This window comes from Cynocephalus volans, chromosome 13, assembly GCF_027409185.1.
Source record: "Cynocephalus volans isolate mCynVol1 chromosome 13, mCynVol1.pri, whole genome shotgun sequence".
Lineage (NCBI taxonomy): Eukaryota > Metazoa > Chordata > Mammalia > Dermoptera > Cynocephalidae > Cynocephalus > Cynocephalus volans.
This window is the reverse complement of record NC_084472.1, coordinates 57134968-57156485: the sequence shown is the minus strand read 5'-3', so window position 1 is coordinate 57156485 and position 21518 is coordinate 57134968. Positions and strand designations below refer to the sequence as shown.

The following is a 21518-nucleotide window of genomic DNA, read 5'->3' as shown; positions in this document are numbered from 1 at the left end:
AGGTGGGAGATGGAACAGGTAAGGAACACAGCTAATGACACTGAAGACTTTCTAGTTAAAGGCAGGTTTGTAACTTACATGTTACATATAGGTACGTATTTTTTGGCTAAAGGGGAAAGTTGGTGTCCTGTAAACAAACAGGGAATCTATAATCATTTAAAACTCGCTGCCCAACTGGATACAGAGTTCCATTCATTATATGGTTCCAGACAAGAATTCAGTGCCCTGAGGGCTTGAGCATTCCCCAGTGTCCGTTCCAGTGCTCGATGTCAGAGGGAGTGCTGGATGGATTCAAGCAGAGCAACAACACACTGGCCTCCCAATAATCTCTTAAAAATCATTGGTTGTTTAAAAACTATGACTTTAGACTGGATTACAAAAGAGAACCAATGAAATAAAAAATCCTCAATACTGTACCGAGATAGTTGCCTGGCTAACAAAATCATATTTACAAATTTGAGTAAGTAAATGAGGTCCTTTACACTTTCAGTGAGGGACAGCCTACACTGGAAACATAAGCTCTACTTTGACGAGTACTTTGTCTTGTTACCATGGTAGCCTCTGGTACAGAGTGTGCTCAGTAAACACAGAAATGCAGTCTCCCTTCTTTTAGTGGTCACACATTTGGGGAAAAAAATGGAAGAACATCCAGATGGTAAATAACTTTGGATTTCATTGCCCACATTACAGGAAAATGGGTTGATCCTTTAAAAAAAAATTACCATGTTTGATGTCGTATCTTACGCTTTTAGAAAATTTGCAATAAGGCACAATTCTTGAGATGTTTTTCATTTTTTTATTGCTGTTAATCCAAGGAAAAAAGGTTGCATAAAATCCAATCTTTTCTAGAAATATAAGTAGCCTTTCCAGTACATAACATTTCAAATATCAAAGTATATGGTAAACATACAAATAAGGAGAAGGTAACATACCTCCTATGTACAGTACAGTATTTAAATCATAAAATAAGCTCCATAAAGTACAACTGGCAAGTGATTCACAATGCAGTCCATACATGGCTTATCAAAACCCTCACTTGAATAACTCAACTGCAGCTTAACAATTAATTTAATAATGTGGTCCAAAAATACCCAGATCAAATAAAATATATTTAATCAAAATAATTTCCTTTACTTGAACTTTTTCTTTCTAAATTAAAGCTTTCATCTATCCCTTCACACCCACCCATTCCCCTTCCCCATAACTCCCACCCCTGAAAGTTTCAAAATGTACATTGGTGCTATAAATATAAATGCTACTCATGAAGCATTAAATTAAGCTTCTTTTCTTCAAGTTTTTTTTTTTTTTTTTGTCTAGCAATTGGTTAGGTTTCTGAACCAAGACCAAATATTTAGTTCCTCTGCTGCATACCAATGTTACTCCACACAACAAAAATCTAACATTTCTGCTCCGTACTGAGGAATGGGAAAACAAAACCCTGCAACCCTCAAACCTATGACTATGCAGTGGTAGCTGTTCATTGCTGTTGAATGCAGCAGTTACCAAAGAAACACACCCAAACTTCCAGATAACCTCAGTGCACTTTAGGAAATCAAAAATTACCTGGAAGCAATTTAGTACATAGATAGGCTTTAAAAAAAAACTTTCTTCTTTTTTAAAACAGCAGCATTAAACTTAGTAACAATGACACTGACATGATTAATACCATCTTACACGCAGAATTCGGTCTTTCACATTATAATCAAGCATAGTGGTAAACTGTTATAAAAGTGACTTTGCTATGAGAGACAGTTTAGGGAACAAATACCTGACTTTTTGAAGAAACCCAAAGCTTCTGTTCAGATTGCAATACACAATACACATTTTAAACACAACATAACACTTTAACAGTGGGTATAGGAAAAGAAGAAATCTTTACTCAAGTAGTGTCTTTCTGAGCATGACACAGTGGTAGACAAGTAAAATTGGCTGTTGACTTTGATTACAAACACAAGCACACAGAACAACATTCACACCAGTATGTTCACTTTGTGTCTCTCTGAAGCAACAGGCTAAAAAACGTATGATGGAAGTAAAAAGTTTCCTTTTTTTTTTTTTTAAAGAAAAAGCTTCTTGTCCATTTCACATGTCATATTTTTTCAGTTTCATATGGTTTGACATCTTCCTCACTCTTCCACTTATTTTCACTTTTATTTGGACAAGCACTGCATATATGTATTTATGTGATGCTGTTTATTACATATATACACACTATTTTGGGAATTTGATTTCTCCCGTAAGATTAAGGTGAAACATTCTGCCCTCGGTTTATATGCAGAGCAGTTTACAAAAGTGTGGGCAAGTACACTGCTGGTTACTCCTGCCCCAGGCCAGGGAAGGTGTGAGGGTGGCTGGGGAGAACAGTGTAATTTAGGGTCAAAGTGAGAAAAGCTGGGGAAGAAGCAAAGTTTTTGTTTTTGTTTTTTCCAAAAACCATACGAATGTCACCAGTGTTGTAAAAAAGGTCAAATACACAATTTTAAAGATTCAGTAAACATTGCACACAGCAAGTATTCAGTGTAAAAAAAAGAAAAGCTCACATCAACATTCTCCTTTTGATAGTTTGACTGGAAGTTTAAATTACATGTATCACATATTAAGCCTGTTGTTGAACCAGGAGACCAGAGGCTCAAAAGCACTGAATTCTTTGTTTTGGACACTGGTACAAGAGAAATGAAAAATCCCAACTGCATAGAAATCTAGGAAATGTATAGACAAAGAAACAAACAAAATACCTTTCCTTTCCTCCCCTCCACACCCCATGACTCCCCACACTTGAGTGTATTAAGTAGGCAAGCTTTACTTGTTTCAGTCTGCAGAATCCAACGTATCATTAGGAGGGGGGAGGGGAGGTGCGTATCTCAGTCTGTAAGTGCCTAAAACGGGAAAGATATAGAACTGCTAAGTCACCGCTTACAACGAAACGCATCACAAACCACTACAAGATATCAAATGGGCATGCTCTTCAGAAGGCACCTTCTTCAGTACTAGTGTCACTCCAAAATGGTAAATAAAATTACTTTAAAAAGTAATATGAAGTTTGTGCTTTAAGTTCAACCTAAAGCTATCAAACTTGATCTTCCTTAAGAATACCAAGGAAATATACTCCCAATTCAAGACTCCCCGCACTTGGTAAGATTGTGGTAAAATGACAAAGACTAAATGCAAATGAAAAATAGCAGTCTGAGGTCAATAGTACATTTGCAATCTGACTCACACTTATGTAAGAACATTTTCTTCTTTCTAGTGGTAATAATAAACTTAGCTTAAATTCCCTTACTCCCAAACCAGTGCTTAACTATTTTGCTCCTGTAAACTGCAACAGCATCTTGGTTTTTTCCCCCCCAAAGTTTTCCGGGAAGGCAAAGGGGAGCATGGGGGAATATGCATGAGGCCAGCTGTCTGTGCACAGATATACTAAACGGTTACTGACAACCTTACATGTCAGATAACTATATTACTTTCTAGTTTCTCAACATTTAAAAATTTTGCTTACTGTATGAAACAAGATTGTAGCTCTAAAAAAAGTGCTGCAAGCAAGAGGTTTAACATTATATAATGCAAATTCCCATTGTATTTCTTGAAAAGTGCCTTTAGAGTTTATTCCTTAATTGGAAACTGAATTCCTCTAAATTTCCTTGTGCTCTGTGTGACCTGGATCTACACTAGATTTTTACGGCTGTATTTTACGATTTGCCACTGAAAACACAACATCCATAAACAACACACAAACAGATCTTTCTTTCTGCTATAACAGAATCACATTCAGTAAGGAAAGGAAGGAGAAACGGATGAACTCAAAAACAAGTCCTCTGGGAGTTACTGTGATTACCTTGTTGATTGGCCTCCATGGATGACTGCTTACAGTCCTGTGCATAGTGTCCGCTTACACCACAATTGTAACATGAGACATTCCCATTCTTCTTGGGCCCCGAACCACTGGTGTTGGCAACTACATTAGGTGCTGGATATGAAGGATAGAATCTCCCAAATCCTGCCATCTGCTGCATGCCATAATTGGCTTGGCTCCCCATGACTGGGTCATGTACCAGTCCATTTGCATATGGAGTCTGAGGCAGAAAAAAATGAAGTTGGTTTCCATTGCTCTGATGTGCTTGGTTGAGGTAGCTACCATTGCAAATGGATGGCAGAGTGAAGAACGGCGGGAATCGGTACACTGGTCCGGGCATGGGATTAGGATAATAGTAACTATTTAGCTGAAGGTTTCCATTGGTCCCACAGCTGCACCTCCGCCCACAGGAACCACAAGGACCCGAGCCCATCTGCTGTGGTGGCACTATTGTCCCATTAGCATTCGTGTTCCCTACAGCACTGATGTAAGATGTGCTGTCGCTTTGCGCAGTACTGTGTGTCAAAGCAGGGCTTGGGCTTGGGGCAGGGCCTGGGGTGTGGGTAGGAACTGCGGGAGGAACAGTAGACTGGGCCTGACTGATGCCTGCACTCGCTGGCTGGGTGGAAGTTGCTGCTGTGTTGAGCACACTGGAATTCTGGTTGGGTAACACACTGGCAGCAAGGGGAGAGCCTGGTAAGGTGTAGGAAGCTGGTGGCTGTGCAGCTGAGAGGCAAGCTGCTGGAAGAACTACCTTCACATTGGTAGGCTGAGGGACTGTCCCTGTGTTTCCCTCAATTTGAGGCACCATTTGATTTAGTCCTACCACTTGGGATGCAGATTTTGTGATGGGGTCCGTGGTAGCAACAGGAGATCCTGGAAAACTACCTGGGTTATGGACAGGAATAAAGGCAGTGTTTGGTGATCCGATGCTCAGACTTCCGGTTGGTTGTTGTGGGATGTTAACTGTGCAATTCTCAGAAGATCCCTGTGGTGGTGGCAATTTTAGCCTCTGAAATGTTAGATGCAAAGCAGGTGTACTACTATGTGGAAGGAAGGTTGACGGAATAGGTAAAGGGGAAGTCAGTAATTCAAGGTGTTTTTCTGATTCTCCAGTAGAAGCTGTTGGTCCTAGTATTCCAACAGGGGTTGAATTTGTGGACTCCCTTATCGCAGAAATAGCAACAGCACTAGGAACAAGCATTCCTATTGTTTTGCCATCAGCAGATTTGGGTGGAGGAACGACGACTTCAGACTTCTGGGCACCACTGTGCATGACACAGTGCAAAGCTGGCATAAAAGAAATATGCTGATACTTGGGTGAGTTTAAGGGATCTTCTAAAAGGCTTCCATTCTCATTTCCTAGTGATGCAATTTGAACAGGTGGCTTGACAGTGACAGTCTGGTTGACAGAACCATAACCTGTAAACCTGGTTGTTGATGGATTCCCAGAATCCTCAGAATTGCTGTCTGTGTCTAAAGGAAACAAATATAAATAGATATTAACACAAGCATAACTCCCATCTTTCTTGCTAGAAATAAAATTTATAATTAAAATTAACTCTGAAGTTTGAAATGTGTCCCTCTATCATGTTTTCTTACTGTACACAAGCTGACTCTTAATTTTTGGTTTTCTATGGATCATCATTATATACATGCTTTGTTTTAAAACCATGGGGCTATAAGCAAAACAATATAAAACTTATTTGGAGACTAAATAAAAGCACAGTATAAAGCAGATTTATTTAATACCACCTTATTATTATGAAAAGCATTAGATACTTTTAACCCTCAGTCAATTTTAGGCAACCTACTTGATTTATATTCTATACTGGCAAACCCAAGGTCTTCAGTTTGCCTCAGATAAATGACATAATTTAAAAGAGCTCATTCAAGACAATCCAGAGGTAGGGAACAAGAAGAGAGTTTTTTTTTTAGAATGGAATAAATATTCTTACTACTAAATATTTCACTGGGGAAAAGAAGATTTAAAGCTACTACTAGTTATAAAATGAATATGCCAGAATGTGAGAAGCACAGCCAACATGAGAGCATCACCATTTTTCCAAAATCAAAACATCAAAATGGCAGATACAAAAATGAACTGCATTTGTTTTTGCTACTGTATCACTCTTATGCTGTATACAGAAATAACTTTAATCTAGACTTTCTCTGAACTTCCCAGCTTTTGGTATAAAGGGGCCAAAGGATAAACTATAATTCCCAATTTGGATTTAAATATCATAAACGCAGATATGGCACTGATGTGCACACAGACCATTCAATCAAATGTAGTGCCCATTTAAAAAATCTTTCTGTTCATAAATGTAAGCTGAATTGCAGAAGGTATTTAAAATGTTTGTATTTATTAAGATAAGTAGTTATATTCAGCTTAAAATGTTAAAAAATTTTCAGACAGAATACTAAAAGCAAATTAGTCTCTCTGGAGAAAGGTTAAATGGAAGCTACTTATTGACAAAGAATGTCAACAGTGTTATTAATTCATTCAACTATTTTAATTCATATTGGAGAGATGAGATTAAATGAATGAGGGAATGATTCTAGCATAAACTTCCTCTACTAGATTAACTCCGGTGTTTCTTGCCAAATTTTGCAAAACAAAAAGTATGCAAAATCAGTAACTTATTTAAGGCATTATATCTGTACCATCCCACCAGTGCAAAGTTAAAGATAAATTAAGTTCAAAAGAAGTTAAAACATTTTTCAGATGGTCCATTAAATTTCTACGTGAAATTAGGCTTTGTTTAAATCTTAAGTCATAGCAAATGGCCCCATGATTTGAAATGGTCCCAAATGGTTTTCTGAGCATTTTAAGGACTCATATAGGGATTTACAGAGTGGTCTTATATTTCAAGACACCATTTCAACCAATAGGAACAACATTTTCAAAGCAACCTTTTCATGTGCTCAAAATTCTAAAAATGATCAAAACTCTGTCATGGTGGATATTTTTCCTGGTTTGAGAGAACCTTAGGTGGTTCTTTCATCAACAGAAGACTCATTTTATCACTTAATATCTGAGCCGATCTGAAAAAGAGTAAGTTCTTCCACATGGGCCCACCAACTTATGCTATCAGATGACAGAGAGAGGATGTGGCAAAGTTACCCAAGTATACAGACGTAACCTGAAAACAAAGGCCAAGTGTGCAGTGTGAATTAAAGAGCCACAGAATCATTTGTACATCCTACAGAATCAAACATAACATGTGCAATGAACCATACTAAAAGCTTGCCTATCTGAGGAAGGCATAAAAATGCTCTCATGTAAGCTCCGTAGTAGCTCTGTGAGAAGGTATTTTTTCTTCTTTCATGAGGAAACTGTAGATCAGAAGTGTAGTGTTGTCTCAGATTAGTAGAATTAGTGTTAGGGTCACTACATACTACATCTGGTACGACTACAAAATAACTGCAAAGTAAAGACTGACTTTAATTGTATGTGATGTAACAACATTAATGTATAGCTTCCTAAGACATGACCTAATTTTGTAACACAGAACTTAAAGTCCCAGAGAGATGCAGACTGCCCAAGAAGAAACCACGCTTGGCTGAAATGGTGTGGTCTAACATCTCTATAGTTTGTTAGACAGCCCAAGAGAAATCACTTGATATTGCACACCAGCATAGATATACCATATAACCAAAATGTTACCAATCAGATGTTATTATGTGTAAAGAACAACATCCTCAACATATACATTTTCAGGGAGATCTCACTTACAGACAATAATGATGGAGTAGGATCTCCAATAATCCACCCTCCATAAAAGCAACAAGAACTCTGGCAAAAATTGTCAAAAATCAACTTTTTCAGTACTCTGGAAATTAACTACAGGCTTGCAGTAACCTGAGGGGTGTTTATTCAAGATTTATTGCTGAATCTTGTAAGAACAGAGAGCCTTATAGCATTTTACCTTGCTGTAATCCCACCCACTCCATCCCACACCACTTGCCAGCCATGAAGTATCCCTATAAACTAACAGTCTAGCAGCCTCTAGAAGGAGTTCTCCCAAAGCCCCATCACCAAAGAACTGTCACTAGTGACTTATCTGGCAGCTTGCACTTAGTTTGCATTAACAGCCTCTGACCTACAGGACATTTGTCATAATTATTCAGTGGCACCTGTTTAACAAGGGGCTGTCTAAGGCAGCGTTACCTATTGGGGCTAACAAGAAGTTGACCAAAAAACTTAAAACGAAAAAATGGGGAATGAGAAGTCCACATGGGGCTTTGAAAAGCTTCTATATATTCCTGGGAATCTAGAAAATTATTTCCTGGGAATCCAGGAAAGACCTGAGAAGGCCCTAAGCTCTCACTGTTAGCTTACTTGGAGCCCTGTACAAGGAGAAATCTTATGTACGAGGACATAATACATACAGAAAATAAAGTGGCAGACAAATCCTACCTTATCAGTAATCACATTAAATGTAAATGGACTAAACAGATCAAATGGCAGAGATTGGGAGAATGGATTAAAAAACCATGATCTAACTGTATATTGTCTACAAGAGACACACACTTTAGATTTAATGACACAGATAGGTTTAAAGTAAAAGGATAGAAAATGAAGTACTATGCAAGTGGTACCCAAAAAGGAGCTGAACTGGCTATATTACAATCACACAAAATAGACTTAAAAAAAAAAAATGGAATGCTTCACAAAGTTGCATGTTATCTTTGGGCAGGGGCCATGTTAATCTTCTCTATCATCCCAATTTTAGTATGTGTGCTGATGAAGCGAGCACCAAAATAGTCTATAAGACAACAATTGTTACTAGAGAGAAAGAAGGATATCTTTTAATGATAAAAGGGTAAATCAGGAAGACATAAAATGTACAAACATATACGCATCTAACAACACACATTTTCAACCTTTCTATACTAACATTTTGTTATGATCCTGTCTCCTATTTAATTTCATACACAGTGAAGTTAAGTTTATAAAACCAACATTGCCAGGAACTACTAAGGCAATGGTCAATAAGACACCCTTTATACCAATTAAATTTAAAATCAATACTGGCATTTTTAAGAACAAAATTCCTTGTTTGACTTTAAGAGACAACACATATCCCCCTCACCCCAAACCCCCTCCAAAAAGCAAACCTCTGTCTTTTTCTTCTTCACTTTCAAAACTTTCTCTTCCATCATGTAGTGGACTAGATGGGGAACTGTAACTCTCTGAAGATGTTTCTCCACATGTGTCATGTCCAGATCCAATGTCCAAATTCACATCTAAAAATAACAACTCTATTTTTAAAAAATCATTTTAAGTAGTTAATTTCTAAATTGAACCATTAGCAGGCTGGCCAGTTAGTTCAGTTAGTAGTGTGTGGTGTTATAACACCAAGGTCAAGGGTTCTGATCCTCATACTGGCCTTCCACCAAAATACAACACAACAAATTGAACCATTAGAAATTAGTCATAGCTACAGATATTTTTTTTCAGTGTTCCTACAACCACCTAAAAAGCTTGTCCTTGACCTAAATAAAAATTCATATTAAATCACAATTTTAATTGCAAATAATTGATAAATACATTCCTAAAAGGCATAGAAGAACAAGTTAATCTTACTAAAAAAAAATCAGAGTTAAGGTTCTTTATAAAGTCTGCCCAATAATATTACTTTGAGCCATTTTCTAAGTCTAGATTTTTTAACGCTTTAGAGTGTGTTGGAAAATTCATTTTTTAAAAGAACTCAAGAACAGAACAAACTGCCAAAATGCCTATTCAGCTAAAATTACTAGGCCTGAGTATTAAAAGAATAAGATGCTTCTCATCTAGTAGACTGAGTAGACCTGTGAGTTATACCCAAAGACCAAGCCTACGCTGAGGTGGTGTTGGGGTGGGGTACAGTATCTGTTTTGAGCACATAAGGAGAGATTATTGGTGTATCTACTACTGGACATTTCTACATTGGCCCAGACTTAGGGAACTGTTCTATTCATTTTTGTAAACCCAGTAGCTAGCATAGCTTCTGCCTTATAGCAAGCATTCAATACATGTTTAGAGTATAAATCCAAATATAAGGGATTCCAAGGTTCTTGAGAACTATGGATGAGTGAACCATTTTCATTAAATGTAATGATTATTAACCATTTAGGCAAAACATGATTTTGAGTAATGACCAATTTAGTTGACTAACCTGTGTCTTGAAAAGATAAATTTATGACAGTGTCAAGAATGTTAAAGACGAACTAGCCTAGTCCAGCCACTCAAATGATGGATGAATACTGAAGAAAAATAAAGAAAGAATGCAGATGTTGCTAATTCCTTTCGGGTAATAAATTAAATGCCAAACTGCCAAGGGAAAACTGCACAAAATCTTTTGAAGCTATAAGGAAAGTGGCAGAGAGTTACATGGGCAAGTAATAATCTTACAGATAAGTAATCTGGAGTACACTTATCCACAATAATAGACTCTGAATTACCAGTCATGACAACTAAAGAAAGGGATGCAAGTCAACACCAATGGCTGTTTGAAGACAACCTAATGTACCACAGTGGCCAAACCTGGCATTAAATTGGACCAATGAAGATGAAACCTACAAAACTGTAGCACATACAGAAATCCTGTATATAAATATTTCAACCAGCATATAACAAAATGAGCAATCTAAAGATTAGGAGAATAAAAGATTCAATAAGATATTCTCAAACCAGAAATGATAGACTAAGAGGGAACCACTAAAGTAGTGTTCACTAAATCTCAGACAGTGAAACTATAATGGAGTCCTTGAAATTTCAAAGAACAAGTTTTAGAATACGTTAAAAAAAAGAAAAAGAAGCTATTTCTCCAAATGGCAAAATTTATGAAACTATTTGTTCATATTGTACTAGCTACTGAATATTCTAATCACCAAATTGGAAACTGCAATTTAGTATATAGCAAAGAACTAAATACATAAATTTTAAATCTATACTAAACATAATCTCTTTTTTGATGATTTAGAAGGTGTTTCAGAATTGTGTAGAGCCTTGGGAACTTTTATGATCAGAAACCATGTAATCCTTCTAGAGATTCAGCAAGTGAGGATAAAACAATTATGCCAAAGGATACTCCACAAATGGCTCTTTTAAATAGAGATACAAACTTTAAAATGTTTTATCATGTCTCAAATGATAAAAGGTCTTGCACATGGTTAAGGAAACAAAAAACAAAAAACCATGTCAGTTTTCTAATGACAAAAATTCTGGTTATTGGTAATTATGACCAACAGAAGTTTGTTATGGAATTAAGAACCATTTGGATTAATCACAGGTGATAGAACCACATCCATCATCTGGGTTACTAAAGGAAGCTGGAGACCTTTAGATTATTCAAAATCTTTTAAGAGAAATTGAGAGGTCAATCACCTCATTTCCCCACAATTTTTTTGGTGTCACAATCAGCAACAGAAGAGTGGGGTGGAAGAAAAAAATGGGGTGATAAATAGAGTTCTTCACGATCTATAAAAGGTGCTGCACAGACTCAAGAGAGACACAAAACTTGGGTTTTTAAAAAAAATACACTGCAAAGAATATAAACAACTAACAGCACCGACTGCTTCTTGGGAGGAGACAACATGGAGGAAGGCAGTAAGGTGTCTTTATCTTGTTCCCTTTTGTACTTTTGGAATTTTGAGCTATGTGAATGTATTATTACTCAAAAATACAAGTTAAATCTAAAATCAGCAGTAAATTTCAGAAAATTAAAAGAATACATATCTTAAGCTAGAATGCATTACTTAAAGATCTGAACAACCTACTAATAAGAACCCAGTATTTCCAGCTTCAATATAGTACCTATATTTTGATATGAGCTATTGTTCCATAAGAAAAGAAACTTTAAATATATCTTGAGTTTACTGAATGCTTAAAGGCAATTTCTTTCTTGGTACCTTAAAATTTCAAAGGAAAATTAATTAAAAAAAAAAACCCTTTTAAGTTGGAGTTGGCATACATCTGAGCTACATTTGACATCGGTAAGCTATACAAAATATATTTTATTCACAGTCATACTCCATAAGTATAAGTATATATGAATTAGTGAGATTTACAGAGGACAAAACAGAATAAGGTTTAGTTTAATCAAAAATCCTGAGACTTACATAACACTTGCATATTAAGAGATAAAGGGGGAAAAAAAACTTGAGCTTGGGATGTTGTTGCAAAGTCTGTAATAACCTATACAATGTATGTTCTCTTCTAACTTATTCGAACAGGGAAAAGGAACTACATTATCGAACACCTAGGTAATCAGTACTAGCTGAATGCTTTTCATATGTTACTACATTTCATTCTTATGGTGAGATAGGCATTATTCTGGTTTTTAAAATGAGAAAACAAAGGCTTCAGAGAAGCCATGCATTTAAGAAACTGGAAGAGCACAAGATTCAAACCCACAGCTGGCTCTGATCAAAGTCCACGTGCTTTTCCTCTGGAAATATGAGCTAAAAAGGAAAGAATCACAAACTTCTTTGGTAAGGAGTAGCTCCCAAATAATGTTAGACGGAAACAGAATGATCTTTTATGCAAGGTGGTATATGCTTGACAGAAATTTCATCAGCAGAATGACCCAATTTCGTATGTACCTTAGAAAACAAATCAGGTAGCAGTACAGAAAATGAACTAGAAGAGGACAGAACAGAGACAGCGAGACCTGTCAGAAACTATTTCCAGTCATCCACCGACAGAGACCTCTCATCTTCCTCATTTAGCTGCCATCACCATAGGCAACCTCAGAGATAGTAAAGTGTTACAACACACTCCTGGAAATAGATCCTTTTATACATAAGATGAGTTTTTTCCCATGTCATTTCCCCCCAGTTCAGTTGATTCAATGAGTGGCTAGATGATTTTAGATCCAAAAGGTAACCATTTTTCTTTTATCACTATTCAGTCTCTCTATACAAACATCTAGTTTAAAAACATTCTCCATTTAAGAAATACGAGTATATTCTGGTTATTTATATTGCATCACAACTGAATGTGCTAACATTAGAATAAAATTTAAATTAAAAAATCCTTGTTTGTTGAACAGTCAACAAATGTGTCAGGTGCACACATAGACAAAACATCCTCCAGAGGTCTTTGTTCTTTATCTTTACTCTTAATAGTAAAGGTAAACAAAACACAGAAAAGTAATCAATGAGGCAGCAAACGGAGCATTTCTCAGTCAAATAGACCCTGAACTTAAAAATAAATGTTGGCCTGACCTTAAAATCATGGTGGGTAAATGGAAATCATATAAATCTAGTACATCAAATTTAGATATAAATCTAGTATACCAAATGGAAGCCATATAAATCTAGTATAACAAATATTAAAAAAAAAAAATCAGAATTCCCTTAAAGTTCCATAAAACTCGATAAAGGACAGTTATTAAATCATGAAAAAAAGTCAACAATATTCTAAAAAACTACTTTACATAGGAACATGTCCAGACTATCAAAAGTCAGCTACGTAGCTATAGAAAAGATCCTCCATGGCCTCTGGGGTAGGAACTGGCTTAAGAAGGAAACAAGCTGGGAGACTGCTGCCACTGTAGTAAGGGAAAGGCAGGTAAGGACAATAGAGGCAGAGGAAATGTTCACCTCTGTGGCTGATTTATATTTCCCAAATTAACTCCATTAATTTCAGGACTGTTTAATTTGGAAATTGCTGTTCACACAAATGCAAGGTAAATTATGAAGTAGAATTTGACATGCAGCAATAGCTGCTAATATAAGTATTATGCTGACTATATTTAAGTGATGGGTATTTGCACAAAAAACTTTCTTACCTTTCACAGTACCATCATGGGCATGCTGAGGAGTGGAGAGTCTAACACCATTTATTCTACTATTCAATCTGTTGTCAGTTTTCTTAATTTTCTCCCTAAACCAAATGTACACATTACCACATTTTTAATAAGGTTCCCTACCAAACAAAGTAAGCACAGTATTACTAAAATTCCCCTCAAGACTCTTCTATAATTAAAAAAAGTTTTAGTAAAGAATAATCTAAATACAAATAATATATACCCATTAGCGTACAGTTGAAAGTTTTGCCCTCCAAACTGAAAACAGGTATAGTATTTGACAATAACTTTATTTTTATCACCTGTATATGTTATTTTGAGCTAAAAAAATAAAGTCCAAAATTTAAAATATAAAGAACACTAAGGGAAAAAAAATACTATTTATATTATATAAGTTAAACATGCCCACAATCAAATGTTACATGCTGTCTTTCCTTACTTATCTCCTTTGCTGGAAACATTAAATTGAACCTACTTTTCTATTTGTGGCTTTCCTTTCTTCTTATTTACTGAAGATAAGCTTCGTTTTTCAGCAGAATGCTAAGCAGAAAGAATAAAAAGACAAATCAAACTACAGCCAAACCACACTGATGTAGGTATTTTATTCCATCAAACATTAAAGTGACATATTCCCACTTGTATATTATAACACATACTCATTTTCATCTGTTTTGAAGTCATCTACCTGAACCACTAAAATTCACATATTCTATGACAAATACTCCATATTAATCATGAGAAAAACATATTTTCTATTTTTCTGTTAAAATGAACTTTGCTGTGGATTGAATGCCCCTACCAAAGCTCATTGAAACAATCTCCACTGTGACAGTGTTAAGAGGGTGGAAAATTCTCCTAAGGTAACTGAAAGATGGGAACTTTGAGATAATTAGATTGTGAGCACCATGCCTTAGATGATGGATTAATCCACTGATGGTTTAATGGTGGTCATGGGTGTCGTTCTGATGGCTTTACAAGGAGAGTGAGTGAGAAGCTCAGCTCTCTTGCTCAGCCATTGCACCATGTGATATCCTGCATCACTACAGAGTCACCAACAGGAAAAGGACCTCACTAGATGTGTTCCCTGGACTTCAGACTTCCCAGACACTGAAACTATAATAAATAAATTCTATTTCTTTATAAATTACCTAGTTTCAGGTATGCTGCTACAAGCAACAGAAACAGACTAATACAGACCTACATTCCTTTCCCTGACTACAAAATAAAACACAATCAAGTGACTGGGATTTGCTATAGGTTTACTAGTATTCTTTTAAAGTTCAGTTTGATAAAAGTGACAACACACAATTTTGTCAACTCTGAGAATCTGAGAGGCTGGCACTGGCACTGAGTAGAGGGAAGAAAAGTATAATCAGATGGCCTTTGAAAATAGGCCATTAATTATGAGACAGCCTACAATTTCTCAGAATATGCTTCAGTTCTTTAGTCCATAAAAACACACTCCAGGAAGAGTTAACATTTGGATCTGAGTGTTAGCCGGAGATAAAATTAGGTTAACAAATCAATTCTCCAGGCAGGTTTGTTCCATATTTGTAACATATATATTTCTCCCCATTATCTGTGGTACCATATATGCTAAATATACATGAGAGCATTCTGCTTTCTGATCACACCTAATTTCTAAGAAAGCAAATATTCCTTAATTACATTCAGGAGTGCTAGTAAATCAGTTCAAATAGTCATGAAGAAAGGTCAGTTTGAAAATTTACATCACCAATAGCAAGATAGTAATTGAAATGTGAATAATTCTCTCAAGACCAAAAAAAATTTGGCATAACAATTTAATGTACCTTAGTTACAATAAACATTTTAGGTGTCATAGTAAAGTGTACTAATTTTACACAAGCAATAAAAGTAATCTAAATATACCTTTTCAGGTTTCAGAAGAGCTTAGATCACATATACCAGTTAAGAATAAAATCGAACACTTAAACATTCTTTCATTTCTTCTTACCAGCTATACTATCTGACTGAATGCTTATAGAACTCAATGTTTTTTATAGAATAACATGCTTTAACTATATGGCACTAAAACAAAACCCCCATATACCTGGTCAGCTAAGGTCACACAGTGCTCTGGGTGCTGAAAGGCGGTGCAGCTCTGCTTCCTCCAATCCACAATTCCGTTCTGTTCAGAATATTGCATGGTAAGCCCATCCAATGGGGAACAACTTGTACCAACATTGCTATCAAAAGAAAATTTATGAAAGTATGAAAATGTGTCCTCAATAATCTAACCTGATATATCATTTCAATGAAGAAGCTACAGTAACCTTTTCTTTGATATATTGATTTTGTTTTTTTTAAATAGAATGCCAAGTGACAGGACAAAGGAAAAAAATTATACTATGAGAAATAAACAGCTATAAGTTTTATAATTAATACCTGTCTCTAAAAAAACTAATAACAAATGTACATTCTGCCTTTAGACTCTGTGCTATGGTGGTCGGCCTACACCACTTACAGTTGGGAACAGAGAGGCTTACTGCTCCGGATTGATTTGTGTCCCCCTTAGTCCAAATATTAGAAGATTAATTCCTGCTGTAACTGCTGAGGGCAGGAAATCCTATTATGGTAACTGAAAGGTGGACCTTGAAGAGGTGATTAAGCTGATGGTTTAGTGGTGGTTGTGGGCATGGTTCTGAGGGCTTTAAAAGAAGAGCACATGAGAGTCTCTCTCTCTCTCTGCTCCACCATTTTCTGCCATGTGAGACCTGCATTGCTATAAAGCCACCAAAGACGACCCTCACCAGATGTGTTCCCTGGACTTTGGACTTCCAAGCCTCCAAAACTGTAAGCAATGAATTTCATTTTCGTATAAATTACCCAGTTCCAGATATTCTGTTATAAGCAACGGAAACAGACTAATATACTTACATAACACCGTGTCTTGAGAGAACTGCTGTACTAAGCACTGTGTATAACTAGGTATATGAAGGGACAGAATAATGTGACTGAAAACCAAAAGAAACAGACAACAGAACATTCCCAAGGGAATCCAGATAATGAAGTTATTGGACATGGATTTCCATATAACAGCGCTTAACATGATCAATGAATACAATAAATTGAGAATTTTGGATGAGTTCTGAAAAATATTAAAAAGAACCAAATTTAAATTCTAGAAGTAAAAAATAAACTGATATCAAGAACTCAATGGATGGGAAATGAAGAAAATCAGTGAAGAAATTTGCTCAGAAGAAAATAGACTGAAGCACTGAGAGGGGGGAAAAGATGGAAAGCAAAAAATGTTTAAAAGACACGTGGCACATGGCAAGAAGTCTAATATGCAGAGACTTGGAGTCTTAGAAGAGGGAGCAAGAGAATAGCGCAGAAACCGTATTTGAAGAGAGATTCAAGAAACAGAATTTATGAAAAGAAAGCTACAAGACACATCTCAGGAAAACTGCTGAACCCATACAATGAGAAAAACTTAAAAGCAATGAGAGGAAAAAGCACATCACCTTCAAAAGAGCAACAATAAGATTGCAACAATGGATGCCAGATATCTTAAGCTTGAGTTTTCCTCAAAAGTAGGAGTCCGGAATGATGTAGTTTATTTAGGAGGTGATCCCAGAAAGCAGGGAGCAAGAGAGTGAGGAGTGTGAAACAGCAAAGGACTCCAATGAAGGGTCCATTATTGAGGTTGGCACTATAAGCATCAGGGGCTCGAAGCTGCTGGGACCTCTAAGAGTTATCTACCTAAAGATAGGAAGCTGACTCTCACAGAATCAGCAAAGGCCCTGAGGCAGAATGTGGAAAGTCTTGTGGGAGACAGTACTAATGTGATGTGAGTCAGAAATCACATAAATGATTTTAAATGATCTGCACAAGAAAGCAGAGGTGGGCTAAGAGGATATGATGAAAGGTGCAAAACCAGAAGACAATGAAACTATAGTTTCAAAGAGCTAACAGAAAATAATTGCCAACCTAGAATCCCATATTCAGCAGAAAGGTCTTTCAAAAATGAAGGCCAAAAAACCACTTTTTTTCCAGATGAAAACTAAGTGCATTCGTCACTGGCAGATGTGACTACAGGAAATATTCAAGTGTTCTTCATCAGAAGGAAAATGATTGCAGGTGGATGCTTAGACACAGGACAGAATGAAGAGCAAGGGAATGGTTAAATCTAAATGAGATTTCATGGGGTTTAAAATTATATATAGAATTAAAATGCATGACAGCTATGACTTATAAATCAGGAGGAGATAATTGAGGTTACAGTGATCTACGGTTCTCAAAATTGTTTGGGAAATGGTACAAGCACAAAGTAATATTAGACTCTAATAATGTAATCTCTAGGATAACCCATAGAAGAACAGAAAAACAATGTATAACTATCAAGGCTAACAGAAGAGAAAAGCAGAACAAAACACAACCCAAAAGAAAGTAATAAAGGAGAGAAAAGGAAACAGAAAAGGTGGGACAAATAAAATGCAAATAGCAAAACAGCAGAATTATAACCAAGTATATCAGTAATTTAAATGTTATACCAATTTAAAAATGCAGAAAGGCATTTACATTTTAAAAATTAAACACCTACTTCACAACGGGACTTTTTCCAGTATGTTTCTTGTGGATTATGGTGTGCTGTACCACATCTAGAGTAGATGAAAAAGTAATTAAGTTATCACACTAAATGCTGCAGCAAAAATCCAAAAGGATGCTACTAATGTATGCAATCATAACAGCAGTGACAGACTGTGTAGAACATTTCTAGGCATTTCTCACAGAAAATATCTTAAAGCAGCAATTTTTCAAAGATACAATAAGCTACTGAATTACCTTAAATATCCTCTCAAATGTGTTCTACCTAACAGCAAATCAATCTTGTCCAAAACTATGAAAGCCTAAAAAAGAGCATACCTACTGCAAAACGACAACATTCACTTTCAAGTAGAACTTTTTTTACCATTAAAAACAGAAGTGTTTCAACTATTCAAAAAAATCTACATATTAATATAACACACGCCCATGTACACCCACATCCCAGACTTCTCTGTTTGCCTTTTTTTTTTTAAAGAAACAAAATATCACATATTACTAAAAGTCCTCCTCCTCCCGTTCACCTCCCTCCATAGAGGTTAACTAGTACCTACTATGTTGAAACTTTCTAGTGCAAGTTTTTAACTACCCGTGTGTATGTATGCTCATGAACACATACGGTGGTACTGCATGTCTGAATATACTATAAATATCTTATTTTAACTGCCACCTAGCATGAATATACCATGATTTATTTGTAATTTTATTAATATCTGAAGCTGCCAGGCAATTTCCTGATATTTGTTCTTATAAACAATGCTGCTGCTGTGCATCCCCATCCATGTCCCCTTGAGCACATGTGTAACAATTTTCATAGACACAGAATCGCTGGACAGCAGCATAAAATTATCTCCAACTTCAATACATAGTGCCAAATTTCTGTCCAAAATAGTTGTGCCAATTTATATCCCCATCAGTAGTGCATGAGTTCTCACTACTTCATATCCTTGATAATGGCAGACACGAAAACGGTTCGCCAACCCGATAACTATGAAATAATATCACTGTTTTCATCTGTATTTTTTTTTTTTTATTACAAGTGAGGCTGCACACTGTCTAATGGCTGTTCAAGTCTCTTCTTCTGTGTATTACCTATTTATGTCTTTTTCCCATATATTTGTTGGGCTGACTTTCTGAATGATTTTCTTTTTTTTTTTTTTTTTTAAAGGAGGATCCTTCTATAGTTGGATAGATTGGCTTTTACCTGTAAATATCCTGCAAACATCATCTCCCAGTCTGTAGATTATCTTCCAACTATGTGGTTTCCTTTGTCATATGTAAACTCTAATTTAGTAAAATCTCTACTACGGCTGTGCTCTGCCTTGTTCAAGAAAGGCTTCTCAGATTATAAAGTTCACATTTTACATAAGTTGCTACTCACTTGAAATTTTTGTGCATGATGTAAAGAGGACTCTAATTATATATATTTTTTCACATGTCAAGTTAATTGTGCCAACACCATTTGCTCAATAGTCTATTCTTTCACCACTTATTCATAACGCCACCTCTGTCACATTCCAATTCCCATCTGTTTCTCAGCTCTTTAATCTGTTCTGTCCCTGTGCCAACATCAGGCAGAATGACTTATTCCAGTGAAACCACATTTACCTTCTTCTTGACTTGAAGCTTCTGAGCTATCTTCTTTTAAGTGTTCTAATATCTTAGAAGTCTTCAGAGAGGATTGTAAATTATCTGCAGGAAGTATTCATTTAATATTTTAGGAATGTTAAGTATTCATTTAACATTTTAGAAATGTATTTGTTAACATTGTAGGAGAATTATAATAAGAGATTAAAAAATATATAATGATTATTACCCCTCTCCCCCAAGGAAGATGAGAGTGGAGGGTTAGTGGTGAAGAGAACATTTCTACTAGTTAGGACCTTTAAGAAAGCAAGATGACATAGCACAAAACACTAGACTGTAAGTGGGGCCCTGAATCATGGAGCCAGCTGTTCCCTAAGAGCCATGCGAACTGGGCACATTGTTTCACATCTGTTAGCCCCAGCATGCTTGGGTGCAAAATGAGACAATGGACTAGATGGGTGCTTCACAAACATCTGTGGTGTAGTAAGAATTTTGTTTTTATTTTTCTAAACGTACACTTTGTTGTGGATGTTCCTTTTTAAAATAATAATGTTGAGGCAACATCAAACTGCTACAAAAGTCTCTCAGTGTCTACTCAATTTCTGTTCTTCTACAAGTATTACAGACCAGTGACAAGCAATTTGTGGACTAGCACTGACCCCAGAAAACACATTTCGACAGCAATGGATTACTTCCTCATTAAAATATAGACCCGCAGGATTCCAGAATTCCACTCCACATCTTAAGTCATTTAGAAGTTTAACACTGTTTTCTCAGTGTTAGCTGTTGGGTTATATAGTGTCGCTTTCTCTGTCCCAGGGGGAAAAAAAAGAACTATCAATTTTTCAAAAACTGTATGTGCAAACAAACCTTGATGATGTGTTCGTTGGTGAGACAACTCAGACATGCATGAACGTTATGCTAAGTTTCCCACGATCCCAAATTGTTTTTTTCTGTAAGAACTTTAATTTTATAACCTTAAAACAAAATCCATCAACCTGTTTAGCATTGCTCATGCAATGTAAATATAGTCAAGCCCTACAGATGAGTTTTCTACTATTTACATCTGTAGTACTCCTCAATAGAGTGAATTTTCCTGGGCAGCCTGTTAATCTGAATTAAAAATTTAAATTTGTGCTTTGATGCCTTTATAGAATTGAACAGATGCTATTGATAATACTCATTAAAAAGTACTTACCTTGGCTCAGGGAGAAAGCACTAATTGCTAAACCTACACAGTGCTAGAATAATCAGAATCTTCTTTAACAAAAGCCATCGCCACTACTCAGACACAAATTTAACCATGGAGTTGTGCATTTTATCTTAGTCAACTAATTATATAAAGAGTCATATTTTAAATTCTAATTGGTAATTATGTTTAACATTTTTAAGGCATTTAAGGCAAATATATATACACATACATACACAGACACAAAGAGAAACTTTAAAAGTTAACCTATATGATATAGCATCCAATCATATTATTTTTTCACCTCTTTTTCTCCCATCTCAAATTGAGGAAATGTGAATTTTATTCCCTTTAAGTATAGGAAAATATGACTGTCGAAAGCAGGAGGACAGACTTAAAAAGAAAAATGTTCCCTGTGGTAATTGCCGCATTTAAAGTTAGCAGAAATTCTACTAAACACACATCAATGCTACTGGAAAAATATTTGTTGAAAAAGAAGGTTGAGGTAGATGTGTATAAAACTGAA

At 35.9% G+C, this 21518-nt stretch overlaps 1 protein-coding gene and 1 non-coding gene across 4 annotated transcripts in view; both read right to left on the bottom strand.

The window, feature by feature from the left end:
- Positions 1-804: 804 nt before the first annotated feature.
- ZCCHC2 (zinc finger CCHC-type containing 2) overlaps positions 805-21518 on the bottom strand; it is a 58598-nt gene continuing 37884 nt past the window's right edge. Inside the window, exons 7-14 of one of the 3 annotated variants that reach the window (XM_063077176.1) lie at positions 19825-19908; positions 18215-18272; positions 15722-15857; positions 14126-14190; positions 13633-13727; positions 8975-9103; positions 3833-5326; positions 805-2876 (exon numbers count right to left, since the gene is read on the bottom strand). In XM_063077176.1, coding sequence (XP_062933246.1) covers positions 2809-2876; positions 3833-5326; positions 8975-9103; positions 13633-13727; positions 14126-14190; positions 15722-15857; positions 18215-18272; positions 19825-19908 — 2129 coding nt within the window. In that variant the 3' untranslated portion in view covers positions 805-2808. Of the gene's footprint in view, positions 2877-3832; positions 5327-8974; positions 9119-13632; positions 13728-14125; positions 14191-15721; positions 15858-18214; positions 18273-19824; positions 19909-21518 lie in introns of all 3 variants that reach the window. The other 2 variants (XM_063077177.1, XM_063077178.1) reach the window with 2 other exon arrangements.
- LOC134362250 (U6 spliceosomal RNA) lies at positions 8509-8613 on the bottom strand. The gene has a single exon (XR_010021531.1). It is a non-coding gene; the product is annotated as a U6 spliceosomal RNA (small nuclear RNA).